The 13,190-nt window shown below is 38.7% G+C and overlaps 1 protein-coding gene across 4 annotated transcripts in view; it reads right to left on the bottom strand.

Annotated features, from left to right (window-relative positions):
- Positions 1–13,190, bottom strand: part of APP (amyloid beta precursor protein) — a 183,243-nt gene that overhangs the window by 76,090 nt on the left and 93,963 nt on the right. For all 4 annotated transcript variants that reach the window (XM_064410851.1, XM_064410853.1, XM_064410854.1 and 1 more), the window contains exons 4-6: positions 12,114–12,226; positions 10,488–10,681; positions 4,193–4,392 (exon numbers count right to left, since the gene is read on the bottom strand). In XM_064410851.1, the coding sequence (XP_064266921.1) occupies positions 4,193–4,392; positions 10,488–10,681; positions 12,114–12,226 (507 nt within the window). The remainder of the gene's footprint in view (positions 1–4,192; positions 4,393–10,487; positions 10,682–12,113; positions 12,227–13,190) is intronic.

The raw sequence follows: 13,190 nt of genomic DNA, 5'->3' as shown, positions 1-13,190 counted from the left end.
TATCATGAGGTATATGCTCCCCTTCTTCAGGCACTATAAAACAACACAACTGGAGTAATTTTGGCTTCCGTATCTTAAGGAACTGAGCTGTAGTTTGAGGATATTAATATATATCTTTCCCTACATTAGTCTTTATTTTTAAACTAGCTGAGAAAAATTAGGCAAGAGCAAATGCACTGTTTTTCTTTCAGTTATACGCTTTGTGTTCTAAAAAGGCACAACTGTTTTTACTCAATGAATCAATCAAAAGGGAATATTTGAAGATAATTTCACTGAAACAAAACTTCCTCATTCTGAATATATGGTTAGAGGAGGCAACCAAATTTTAATTTGGGTATTCAAAGACAAGAGCTAATTTCAGAAGAGGCTTTTGGAATTAGGAGAAGACAGCTGTGAAGCTGGCACTTGCCCTGGGACTAAAGTTGGTGCACAAGCTACACAATTGCTAAAATGCTTTTTTACAGAGAGAAGTTAAAAAATCAAAATGATGACTTCTCAATGCAATACTGAGGACAGTCCTCTAAAGCTGTTAAATAGCCTTAAATTGTAATTTCCATCCTGTGTAATCAAGATTAAATTCTCTCTATAATGTTTATTCTTAAACTACTGCAAGGGCATATTTAGAATATATAAAAAATTAATGGCATATTTGGCTAAAATACAAAGCCTTAAAGTTCTGAAGCAGAACAAATATGTGATTTTTTTTTAATTATTTCTTGTGCACAACAGAACTATATTTGGAACTAAAGTGCCATAAAGTTACCATTGATGGCCGGAAAGCAAACAAAAAACCCAGCTTGATTTCAAATCTAGGATAATACAGTTTTATGAATTTATGTGTTTTAGAAAAGGTAATTTACACGTAACATGACAATTCTGCTACCATGGCATGACAGTGAACATGAGGATTAGCCTAGAAGTGCATTCCAGTCTTTTTACATGGCAAAATCTTCAGAAAAAAAAAAATTGCAATTAATTACTGCTTCAATATAATAATATGATATCTTCTCTAGGGAAACAGATTCTTGGTAATTTTTTCTGGCAAGATCTATTTCAAATGAAACTGCTCTCCACCTTCCAACTTTATATAAAATAACACTATTAGTGTGTTTAGTATTTCATTGCCCTCAACCCAGAAAAGTAGTACTACATTGCATCTCCATCAACAAGACCACCAGATTACGAAAAAGATTTCCTCCAATTACAATGTATAATAAAGTATTATATTATGGGGGAATAACTGTGCTTTAAATTAAAATGTCTAATTAAAAGCTATAAATGCAAATCCATTAGGTTACTTTTATCAGCTCTCATTCATAAATTACAGTAGATGATCATTCTTAATGAAGATCTCATAGCAAAAAACCCCAGTGGATTTATATGAATGTGTACTATTTATATAGCAACCAATCATGTTTTCTTGATATGAAATCCAATCACGCATCATCCCTCTCCAAATAAAGCATACTGCATAGCCTTGAAGGCAAGGAAGAAGAGTAAGGAACTACTACTACATTACAAAGATGATAACTTTTTGAAGATGAAAAGTTGCCCTGGTAAGCTGCAGATGCCACATCCCTCAAAGCGTTCAAGGGCAGGATGGGCAGGCCTTGGAGCAACCTGGTCTAGAGTAAGGCATCTCTGCCCACAGCAGGGGGTTGAAACTGGGTGATATTTAAGATTCCTTCTAAACCAGGCCATTCTATCATTCTGTAAAAGTGGGGCAATGCTATGGAGTGTGGAAAAAAACCTCAAATTAATGTAGCATACACTACTAATATGGTCCCAAAATTCCCAGCTGACAGGTCTGGCAATCAGGGCTAATCTCTCTTGCTTTACAATATATTGTAGGAGTCACTGAATGGATTTCAAGTTTTTCAGTTAAAAATCTTCAGGAGAAACCACTCATGATGGATCAATTGCACTAAGACCTACTATACCAACATCAGGCTACTTTTCTCTTGCTAGGAAACCGGCATATGGTCTCTCACTTGTAACTCCAGACAGTAAATACAGTCAAAATGTCACACAAAGCAGCACCGCTCAGATTATTTCCTAACTGCCTAAAGAAATTCAGCTGAATTAGAGAAAGCAAAACCAACTGATATAGGGCACTATTACACTGCTGGAGGAGGCAGGTGAGGCTTATGCTGCTGATTCCCCCACGTCTCTTGGCAGGTGGGCAGAGAAGCTGCTACATGTTTTGTTCCAGGCTGCTGGGCTGACCCCACTGCTCTCCTCTAATGGGATCTGATTGACTATGATGTTGATGGGAAGCACTAAGCCAAATCTGCTTATTCTTTGTTGTACTACTAGAGAGATTGTTGTATGCAAAGACTGATTTTTCTTGTCACCTCCTGTGTCCTTCTGATGTCCTGCGCAGAAGGACAGAAGAAACAAAATTCCAAACAACTGCGCATGATGGGGGAAGCAGTGCTGCTGCTTGCTTCCATCACATGCTGGAAAAATCATGGGAAGCCCGGATCCTTGGGAGCAGCTCTGCAACACCCATAACACCATGGCAATGATTGCAGAAATTAAACCACTCCCTTACCTAAATCCTGGCCACCAGAGTCACTTCCCTTGCTCCACATAGAGACAAAAATCAAGAACAGGGCTTCATAAATGAGCCGTATTTTCTTCAGCACAAATTCAATGCTAACATCTCCCCATGACCATAGGTGAAAAATTAGTATTTCACACTAATTTCACCATCTGAATCCCTGTAACCTCAGACCCACAATCGTCTGGGTTTAACATCTGAAGCCCAGCAAGAGCATATCCAAAAGTTTAAACTGGGTCTGCTGCTATACACCATATGAATTCAGAGTTAAGATCATCTTCTCAAAAGGTAGGAAAGTGAATACTGGCAAATACTACGCTATGGAAAGTTTATTCACACTTTTCAATAAACACATAGAAATGTGGTTGCTGCAGAATGAAAATACTATCCTCCCACCAATGGACCTTTTTCATTCTCTAGGAAAGATTCATTTCCTTTTCATTGAAAAGAAGTTTGTAAGTGGTTCTATTATTACTATTTTGGTCACAATTCATTAAAATATGCAGAGAAATAAAACTGCCTGAAAAATTGATTCTACAATAGCTCAAGTATCTTTAAAGTATAACACTGCATTTACGCTTTTTAATTATTTATGGCTGATGGCAGCCATTCCACTGATTTGGCAGAGAAAGGGCTCAGTACCAGCCCACAATTAGATCCTAATTTATGGCTTTACAACAGTTGTCCACTTGAAAAGCAGCTCCTCCTAAACTGGATAAACCCACTCTCTGTGTTCTTTAATGCTAAAGACATAGTATTAGTTACAGCTTTAGAAAACTGGGTGTAAAGGGTTGTGAAGAGCATCCTAGGATGTTTTATAACTAGAGCTTGGGCAAGGCAGCCTGGAACAGAGCTCAGTCCACATGAATGAAGCTCTGACACTTCAATCCTTTTAGAGAAGCTTTCAGGGTGTCTCCATAGTAAAGACCCCTTCTTAATACGTATGTTCTCAACAAGGTCCCTCCGTCTCTTTCATTTACAATGATGCTGTCATTTACAATGACACTTGCATCAGCACACATTAAACTCATTAGTTTAGGTTCATTTTTCTGCATAGTTATTTTAAATTTGTCTAACTTTACTGAATTACTAATTCATGGAGAAACACAGCAAACAAGTATCTAACACAATCACACAAAATGACCCATCACAGCTGTTAATATGAGGGACCAAACCAGCTCATGCACCTCCTGCTTGGAACTGATACTTCATATCCTTCTGTAACTCATGTACATGATAAACCATATACACTTTCCTGTCCTATTTGCAACATATGACAGCTGAATTTTATTTAATGCTACTTTAAAATAAAATCAACCCTTCTATTTCTGAACAAGAAATGTTGTGAACAATAAACACAACTCAAGGACAGACAGTCCGTGCAGCATCTGTGCACCAGGAGGACTGGAGGTCAGGAAATCCAAAAGATTGTCGCAGAACTAACCCCACAGCATATTTGTATTGGGAAAGGGAAAGGTGAGGGGATTAAACACACAAATTACAGGAGTCAAAAAGCACAACAATACTGCAGCTTTGGGTATTTTGCTGTTTGGAACATTTTTTTGTTGTAAAGTGCAAATATGCAAAGCAGCAGGATTAGTGTTTCAGCCCCAAGCCTGATGAATTTACCTCTGACAACTTCTTCCACAGACTCTGTAGTTGTGGTGGTAGTGGTTGCAATACTGGTAGTTCTTTCAGTTGCCTCCTCATACTCTTCTCCTGTCTCTTCAATTTCATCACCATCGTCATCATCGTCATCAGCATCTTCATCTTCCACAACAGTTAGCTCCTCATCTTCCTCTGCTTGTTCTTCTACCGCCTTATCATCGCTAAATGAAGAAAATTATCATGATGTGTCAGCAACAAAATTACTTCAAGGTAATATGACAGAACATTTTATTTGAAATCTCTATAAGGAAAACAGTTACCTCTTTCTTAATCTCCCTCCCTTCCCTTTAAATAGAAAAGAAAGAATCCAGGACTCTGGAATGTCCCAAAAAGTAAGAAATGCTTAAGAAATGCCTAAAGAAAAAAAAGGTCAACATTAGCTGACAGTTGAATAATATGTAAACATGCTCGCTCCATGATACCATCAACCAAATTTCATTTTGAAAGAAGATCAACATTGCACAAAATGCACTCAGTTGATGTGAAAGATGCAAGAAAGTTCCTCAGGATCTTTTCTGCCTCTCTCAGGAGACAGCTTATCTAGAGGTTCCTTGCATGCCTTTCATAGAGGACTACCAAGTGTTGAACTGACCTCAAATTACCGACTGCAGAGTTTCTCATTCTGCTGTTACTAGTGCTATGTGAATGGAAAGGACACTTATACAGGACAACAGGAGGAAACAATGAAGTTGACTAAGCAATGCATTTGGTGGATTAATATGTCAAGAATCTTCTGGGATCATTCTTAGTTCTGTTCTGAGTGATACAGACAAGAGGTCAAAAAATATATGTTTGGCTACTGCTACTGTTGCCTTTGAAATATTTCTTGAGCTTAGTGCTCTGTTGTGGAAAGGTTTCAGGTTTGTTTCCTATCTTCTACTTGAAATTTACTACTAATGAATAAATGATCTTTAAATATATAAACACACAGTGACTTTCTGTCAACTTCGTGCACAAGTGGGTGTGAATTCTTTCTCATGGCATCACATATGGTTGAACAGCCTTCTAGGCGAAGTTAGTGACTTCTCTAACTCATCTCAGACATCAAGCCTTTAATATTTCATTTTATATTATGTTGCCTACTACAACTTTGAAAGCGAACTCGGCAAAACAGAAGACAGTATGATTCCTTTTTAAAAGGGCATTAAGAAGTTAAGACACATTGATAAAATTTTCATATGCCACAAACCTGACTCTATTAGGAGTTAAGCCTCTATACAAACAAGAATGATTTCCCTGTTCCCTTCTCCCCAAAATACCTGGCCTCCAGAAACACAAGAGAGACTGCAAATAATACTGCAGCTTTCCACTGGGGGAAACCCAGGTATATTTTATGAATAGATGTGGTTAAAGCCACCTCACAGAAGAGTCTGCATGAAAGATGACTTGTTTCCATTTATACAGGACAAAAAGTTAAAAATGGGCACAAACCCACTTGGTTCCTCTTTAAATGTTTATTGATTTCTAAAAACTGGCTTGGAAATTTCACCGTCTCCACTGTTCAATTCATCTGCAATGACATCATTGTGTGGAGGAACACAGCAATGGAAGTACTTGAGAAAGGAGAGAGGATCATCCAGATTCTGCTGGAAGCCAGCTTCGCCATCAAGAAGAGCAAAGTCAGGGGACCTGCCCGAAAGGTCCAGTTCCTGGAAGTAAAGTGGCGAGATGGATGGCATCAGATTCCCACTGAAGTTATCAAGATCACCACAATGTCTCCACCGACCAGCAAGAAGGAAACACAGGCTTTCCTAGGCACCATAGGTTTTTCTGGAATGCACATTCCTGAGTACAGCCAAATTGTGAGCCCTCTCAACCTGGTTACCCACAAGAGGAATGATTTCCACTGGGGCCCTGAAAAGCAACAAGCCTTCGCCAAGATCAAGCAAGATTGCTCATGCTGTAGCCCTTGGCCCAGTCACAATAACACCAGAGGTGAGGAATGTGCTTTACTCTGCAGCTGGGAACAATGGTTTGTCCTGGACCCTTTGGCAGAAGGTGCCTGGGGAGACTCAAGGCTGACCACTTGGATTCTGGAGCCGAAGTTACAGAGGGTCCAAAGCCAACTACACTCCCACCAGAGAAGGAAATCTTGGCTGCCTGTGAAGAGTCCAAGCCACCTCAGAGGTGATTGGTACAGAAGCACAACTCCTCCTGGCACCCCGACTACCGGTGCTGGGGTGGATGTTCAAAGGCAAGGTTCCTCCACCCACCATGCCACCAATGCTATATGGACCAAGTGGATTGCTCTCATCACACTGTGGGCCCGTATTAGAAACCCAAATCACCCTGGGGTTTTGGAAATAACTACAAACTGGCCGGAAGGTGAAAACTTTAGACTCACTGGTAAAGAAGAGCAGAAACAAGTGACACATGCTGAAAAAGCTCTACCGTACAACCAACTACCAGCAGAAGAAACACGCTATGCTCTTTTCAATGAGAGCTCCTGTTGCATCATAGGGATGAACCAGAGGTGAAGAGCAGCCATACAGAGCCCCACATGACAACTTCCAGAAGCTACCTGAAGAAACTACTTGAAGGAGTGGGTTCATAAAGTCAGCTTGCTGAACCTAGGCAGAAGGAGGCTGCCACCGTGTTTCTGGTTCTGTTTGTTGTTGATGTTGTTATTGTAGTTGTTATTGTTGTTTATTTGCTTTATAATGCATACTGATAAAAAGCTGTTATTCCTATTCTCATACCTTTGTCTGAGAGCCTCTTTAATTTCAAAAATTATAATAATTCAGAGAGAAGGGGTTTACATTTTCCATTCCAAGGGATGCTCCTGCCTTCCTTAGCAGATACCTGTCTTTCAAACCAAAACAACAGAGAAAACCTGGAAGTTTCCACCTTGGCTAACACTCCTAAAGATGTTCAGCTTTGGACATCAAGGACATCAAAGCTTCCAGCTAGTTCCCACACACAGGCAGGAGGGCCACCAGGCTGTGCTGAGTTGCAAGAGCAGCCAGAGCTTTCAGGTCACTTGACTGAGCTGTAGCTATTCAGGGAGAGGTCTGCAGTTATACTGAAAGTCAGCACCTACATCTGACTGTCCCTCAGGCAGACTTCAAGGTAAATTTTAATTAAAGGTGATGATAGCAATAAGGAACTCCACTGCTTAAAAATGGTTGTGACCTCTTTGTCAGAGTTAAAAACTTTTTCAGGATGAGCATGACAAGACAATTTCAAAAGCCCCTGTGGATCCTGCCTCTTGGCCTCTTGAATAAAACGGGTACATATATCACCAAAATACACTCTAATACACCCTCCCACCTTCCTCCAAGTACTGCCAACAAGCCACAACAAGCAAATCACATCCTTTTACATCCAGACCCAGGTGGTGGTCAAATATTGGGTAGGAAGGACACCCAAGTATGAGGCACTGCAGCCCAAGCTATCTCCACATTCCCTCTAACAGTGTGGCTACAACATGCAGATGAGCTTTTCTTCCCCCTGTGGAGAAGAAAACATCCTTGAAAAAGCAAAAAAAACCCAAAAAAAACCAAATACAGTGCTTCAGAGACAACTGCTGGAGGTGAAAACACAACAGTCTGAAAAAGGGCATTTATTAACTGAATGGCTGCAATGTGCTTTCCCCTACACACTGAGAACCAGAAATGCAATATTTTAAAATTTAAATCTAATAGTTCAAGATATAAAGTTATCGCAAAATAGATTAGCCACATTTGTTGGATTCTGCTCTGTCATAGTTTTGAGAAACAAGAATATAATCATCTGCTTTTCAGCTTGTCACCTCCACCTCAAACATGTCACCTTCACTTGGGTACCCATGTTAGGTGACAAAGGTAGACTTGAGTAAGCACTTTAAACAGACATGCTTTAATAGCAGAGAATATTGGCAATTTAGCATTAGCAAAGTGTTTTGCTACCTTACATTTCCTTTCTCCTTCACAATCAGTTTAGGACTGAGCCATATATGTATTGATAGCCACACAAACATATGCTCAGATACGAATAAATACACACACACAAAATACTTCAATTACCATGTACTACTATGTAAGTAAGTATATATATATATATTTAATATATACATATATATAAACTAAAATTCAAAAGTATTTCTAGCTGCAATACACACAGCTTAAATGTACTTGGCTTAAGAGGCAGCAAGAAATGAGTGAGTCATTCTAAAAGAACCACCAAAATTACTTGGCTCTTCATCTGCAGATGAAGGACAAGTGCCCCATAGAAGGATCTTTCATTTTCCTTTTGCAAGCACTTCTGTGGGAGGGGAGGGTAAAAAAAAATCAGTATTTGCTTGGAATTTCAGAAATGGATTGAAATGCAATTACAGCTCCCATTCCTAGAGAAGGCAAAATTTATGAAGGTGTTCTTGAACTCATCTCTTCAGATATTAAACTCCCTTACGAGGAAGAAAATGGACTATAATAGTAAATTAAATGTTCAGTGAAAAACACAAAAAGACAGAAATATAGCGGATATTTGTCTTACGAACAAGTACTCTATACCCGTGTAAGCTCTTTTATTTAAAATAATTTTGGCATCTTTGATCTTGTATGTATAAGACATGTACTTCATATATAGCTGTATATATTTAGTAAATACATTACCTATATATTTAATAGATATTTAAGACAGATGGATAGATCTATCTTGCGTGTATATATATTTATATAATGAAAAAATGAAACCTTTCCATTAGAACAAGGTATGCTCTCATTTCTTAGAATGACAGAACATTTAAACACCCTATCAAAATCTAAATTAAATATACAGAAATGACACAGCAAAAGCCCAAAAGCAGCTTTACAAATCCTACTGAAAGGGTTATAAATAGTGACACTGACAGTTGCTAGAACTATAAATCAGAAGAATGTCCAAAGATACCAATAGGGAATATGGAAAGTTCTTTGATGTAGGCTTTTGCATCATGTCTGACCATTCACTCCTATTTATGACAGAAAAGTGGAAATTACTATTGGGAAGTATTATTTTAAACTTATTCCATTATTCACAAAGGACACTGCCTTGCAACACTTATCAATGATTTGCCAGGAAAGATTTAGTTGCCCACCATTATATATGTTCTCAGTATTCTAGGTCTTACTGCCACCTCATTACATCAAATTACAGCAATTCAGTCTCTGTCCTTCATCTCTGCACTGTTCTTTGAATTGTTTCCATCTAGATTATTAGCAAGTCCAAACATAGCACAATTCAGATCTATTAACTTTCGGCACTATTCACATAATTTGGTCCCCATTTATTTTCTGGGTACTCCTTGAAACCACATGCAATCAGCCCCAAGTTTAAGATCTTGCGCATTATTTGTACAAAAAAAAGAGGTAGAAACACTGCATCAGCAGAGTACAAAGTGATGAAAGCCTGGGGAGCACAAACAGAATTTGAATGTTGATCATAGTTTATGAAGAAAGCCATCTTTGCAAGTTGCTGACATCCAGTTGCAAGGACATGACACGGTACTCTGCTCTTCCAATTGCTGTCTGACACGCTCAGGAGAGTGATATGGAAAGGCTTTAACAGCATCAGACCACTCAGTTACCACTGAGTGTTACAACACAGTTATAACCCATATCTGGCTCAAAATTAACCTATGTGCACAGGGGATGGGAAGGATAAGGACAGGGATGGTATCTTCTCACCCATTACTGCCTTGCAAAGGAAACCTCCATGTTCCTTCTCAACAGCAGCAAATTAACAAATCTGTCAAAGGCTACATAATAATGCACATTTTCTTTTAGATCATGTTTAGAAACTAACTGTCAGCAGAAAAATATTGTTACGGCAACAACAATATAATATAATATAATATAATATAATATAATATAATATAATATAATATAATAATTGGCACACAGCTAATGCCTATTACAAATGAAGGCATTTCAAGAACTCCACTGGTTATGTTGGCTGATACCTGCTGCAGTACTCCAGACTGCACATGAAGCATCTTAGGAGTACACCATTTGTCATTATTTGTAAAAAATATTAATTTAGGCATTTTGGTGATAAATATGGCAATAATTCTCACTGAAGAAATTATAAAGGCACTAAAAAGTGTGCCTTAAAAATGTATCTTTTAACAATAAACTTTACTGTAGAAAGCTAAAAATAAAAGAAGTAGAACACTGATGCTTTCAACCACTGTAAATGCAAGTTCATGTATAAGATACAAAGCCTCTTCTATGCCAAGGTCTTTTAGACAGATTTTTGGCATCTTAATAACAAGTTGAAGGGTACAAAGTCACTGTACCTTCCATCTGCATAGTCGGCATCTGCACCTCCCCACCAGACATCTGAATCATCATCTTCAGCATCAGCTGAATCAAGATTTTCACTTTCCTCTGCTAAGGGGCAGCAGACAAACTCCACACCACGGAACTTGTCAATTCCACAGGGCAGCAGCATGCCATAGTCGTGCAGATTCATGCTCTTCTCACTACAGGACTGCAGAAAATAGGGGGAAAAAAAGCAGCAACAATATTGGCATGGAGGAAGACTATAAAATCTCACAGACCTTGAGAAAATATGAAGGGACTACATACTGCCTTAGGAAGTTAAGGCTGGTGAACTGCATCATCTCTGAAATCTGAAACACGATTTAGAAAGATCACACTTGCATTCACTACTTTACTGTAAGCAGCTCCCTACCCGTGTCCACTGCAAGCAACAAGCTCTCCTATCAGTCCTTCCCAGAACAAAAGGCTTGTCTTCTCATGTATACAATGGTAACTCCTTATCTTCCTGTCTAAAATCCTCACTGGCTCTGCTCATAAACAGAAAACGTGATGACAGAATAATTATTTCATGTGTTAATCCCAATCCTGAAGCATTATTGAAAACTTCGCCTCAAGGTAAATCAACATTTGAAATAGCTCTTACTCTGGAAACACGCTGTGTCTGGTCTGACACCTCTGCCAGTACAGTACCTCCTAGCCTTGTTTGGAAATCAGTCAGTTTGGCATAATTATACCTTAAAGATACAGTGATGCGTGACAGATGAAAAAAGGAAAATGGTTCAGTTTTGCAGTGATTATGTCCTTCCAGGCCATTGCCATTTTAAGTTTGCAAGTAGTCAAAATGAACTAGAATTCCTTTGTGTGAAGGTTGGTGCTTTACATGTTTTGTGTAAGTATAATTCAAACAAGGACTGAAAATTTGAAAAGCTGCTGATCACATCTCAAATTTTATCTCCAGAAGGTGCAATAACGTACAAGCTAAAAGGTTCCAAAAAAGCCAGCAATCAGAAATCCTGAAAACTCATCTCAGTTTTTATTCCTAAATCTCTCTACATAAGGAAAAAAACTCCAAAACACATTAGCAATTGTAACATTACGTTTATTTGTATTTTCAGTAAAGCATTGTTAAATTGTAAAAACTGTGCCTGCAAAATGCCTTTGGCCAGTCCTTGTTTGATCAGCTCTCCGACCCTTTTCTGCTTAATTTCACATAGTACACTCCCTGAGGCCTGTTTGATCTCTGTGGACATCTGGCATACCAATATCCATGATAAATACTGGATAGTGTCAACCTGGGATAATGATTCAAGGTAAATCCTAGGCATTTAGTTCCAGTGCTAACACAGGAAAATTGAGGAAGCAGAAAACACAGTGAGTTTGTGAGTGTGTGTGAAGAAAAAAATAGTGCTGTGAAAGAGGGTCAATGTTCCAAGGTCAATGGCAAGTATTCAGTCATGGTCTCTATTGTGCTCTGACTCCCATTTCCTACCTTACAAAAAAATCCCAAAATGCTTTTCACTCAAACATTTGAAAGTATTGCTCTTTGTTTTCTATGTTGCTGCTATATTTTAAATCATCCTCAGAAGAGTGACACAGCTTTAAAGAAAAAAGGCAGGAAATTTTAAGACAAATTAATGTACCTCTTTAGCAACCGTATGCCAATGCAGGTGAGTTTCACACACATCCATTCTTTCCTGGTGAAGGAACTTGCACTTGTCTGGCACCAGAAGGGCATCACTCACAAACTCGCCCACTGGAAGGGAAAAGAAAATAAATCAACACAATATTATTTTTACTTCCAGTATCTCATCCTGTTAAACCTCTAGCTACTCCTAGCAGCTTTTGTGAATGAGTGGCAGGTTTGCAGAGAATGGAACAGTTTCTAGATGATGCTTCAAATTATGACCATCTTTCAACTTGCCATTGGAAAGGAGCTCCAGTCTTTGATCTCATATATATTTGTTTATAAAACCTCATAATAAAACTTGCAGGACCCATTACAGGTATGTGTGGTGCAACATGAAGTCAGGAGTTGGCAGGTCTGATTCCAGGAAGGAGACTACAGTGGCAGGGAGAGACAAGGACGTTTTGCCTTTGGTGCTCTACATAAAACAAATGACACCATCACCTTGTTTCAAAGCATTTGAGAATATTTCCATTGATACAGTGCTAACAGCAACACAGTCAACTCAGTTATTGTTGCTGCTGCAGCCTCTTTATTGCATCCTCATTTCATCAGCCAGATAAATTCATGTTAGCCCAGAAGGCTGATAAGCAAGTAGAGCTTATCAGCCAGGAAACAAGATGATTCATGACCACCAGAATATCTGCACAGATCAAACTGGGTGAAGAGCCTTTTTTCCCAAGGACATAACTGACCAAAGAGGTTGCTCCATCTTCAACAGCAAAACAAAAATTTACATGCTTACAGAATGAACATTGCTCACAGCATCAGTACTCAGAAACTGAGGTGCTAAGTAACATGATTTATTAGACTAAAATCACTGTAATTCTGTACAATTCTGAAGTTGCAATTAAATAACCCGAAACCCTCTCAAAGATTTTTTTTTTAAATGCAAAATTACAGAGGCTCTAAAAATAAGGAAAAACTGAAATATTTTAGGGAAGTGCATATACTGAACATATACTGGATTGCAAAAGCACACGACTCAGCAGGCATAAATCAGCTCCCTAAAGCCCACTTGTCTGCAGCCTAC

This window comes from Passer domesticus, chromosome 2 (genome assembly GCF_036417665.1).
Source record: "Passer domesticus isolate bPasDom1 chromosome 2, bPasDom1.hap1, whole genome shotgun sequence".
NCBI classification, from domain to species: domain Eukaryota; kingdom Metazoa; phylum Chordata; class Aves; order Passeriformes; family Passeridae; genus Passer; species Passer domesticus.
The sequence above is the reverse complement of the archived record's forward strand: the minus strand, read 5'-3'. Positions and strand labels throughout refer to the sequence as shown.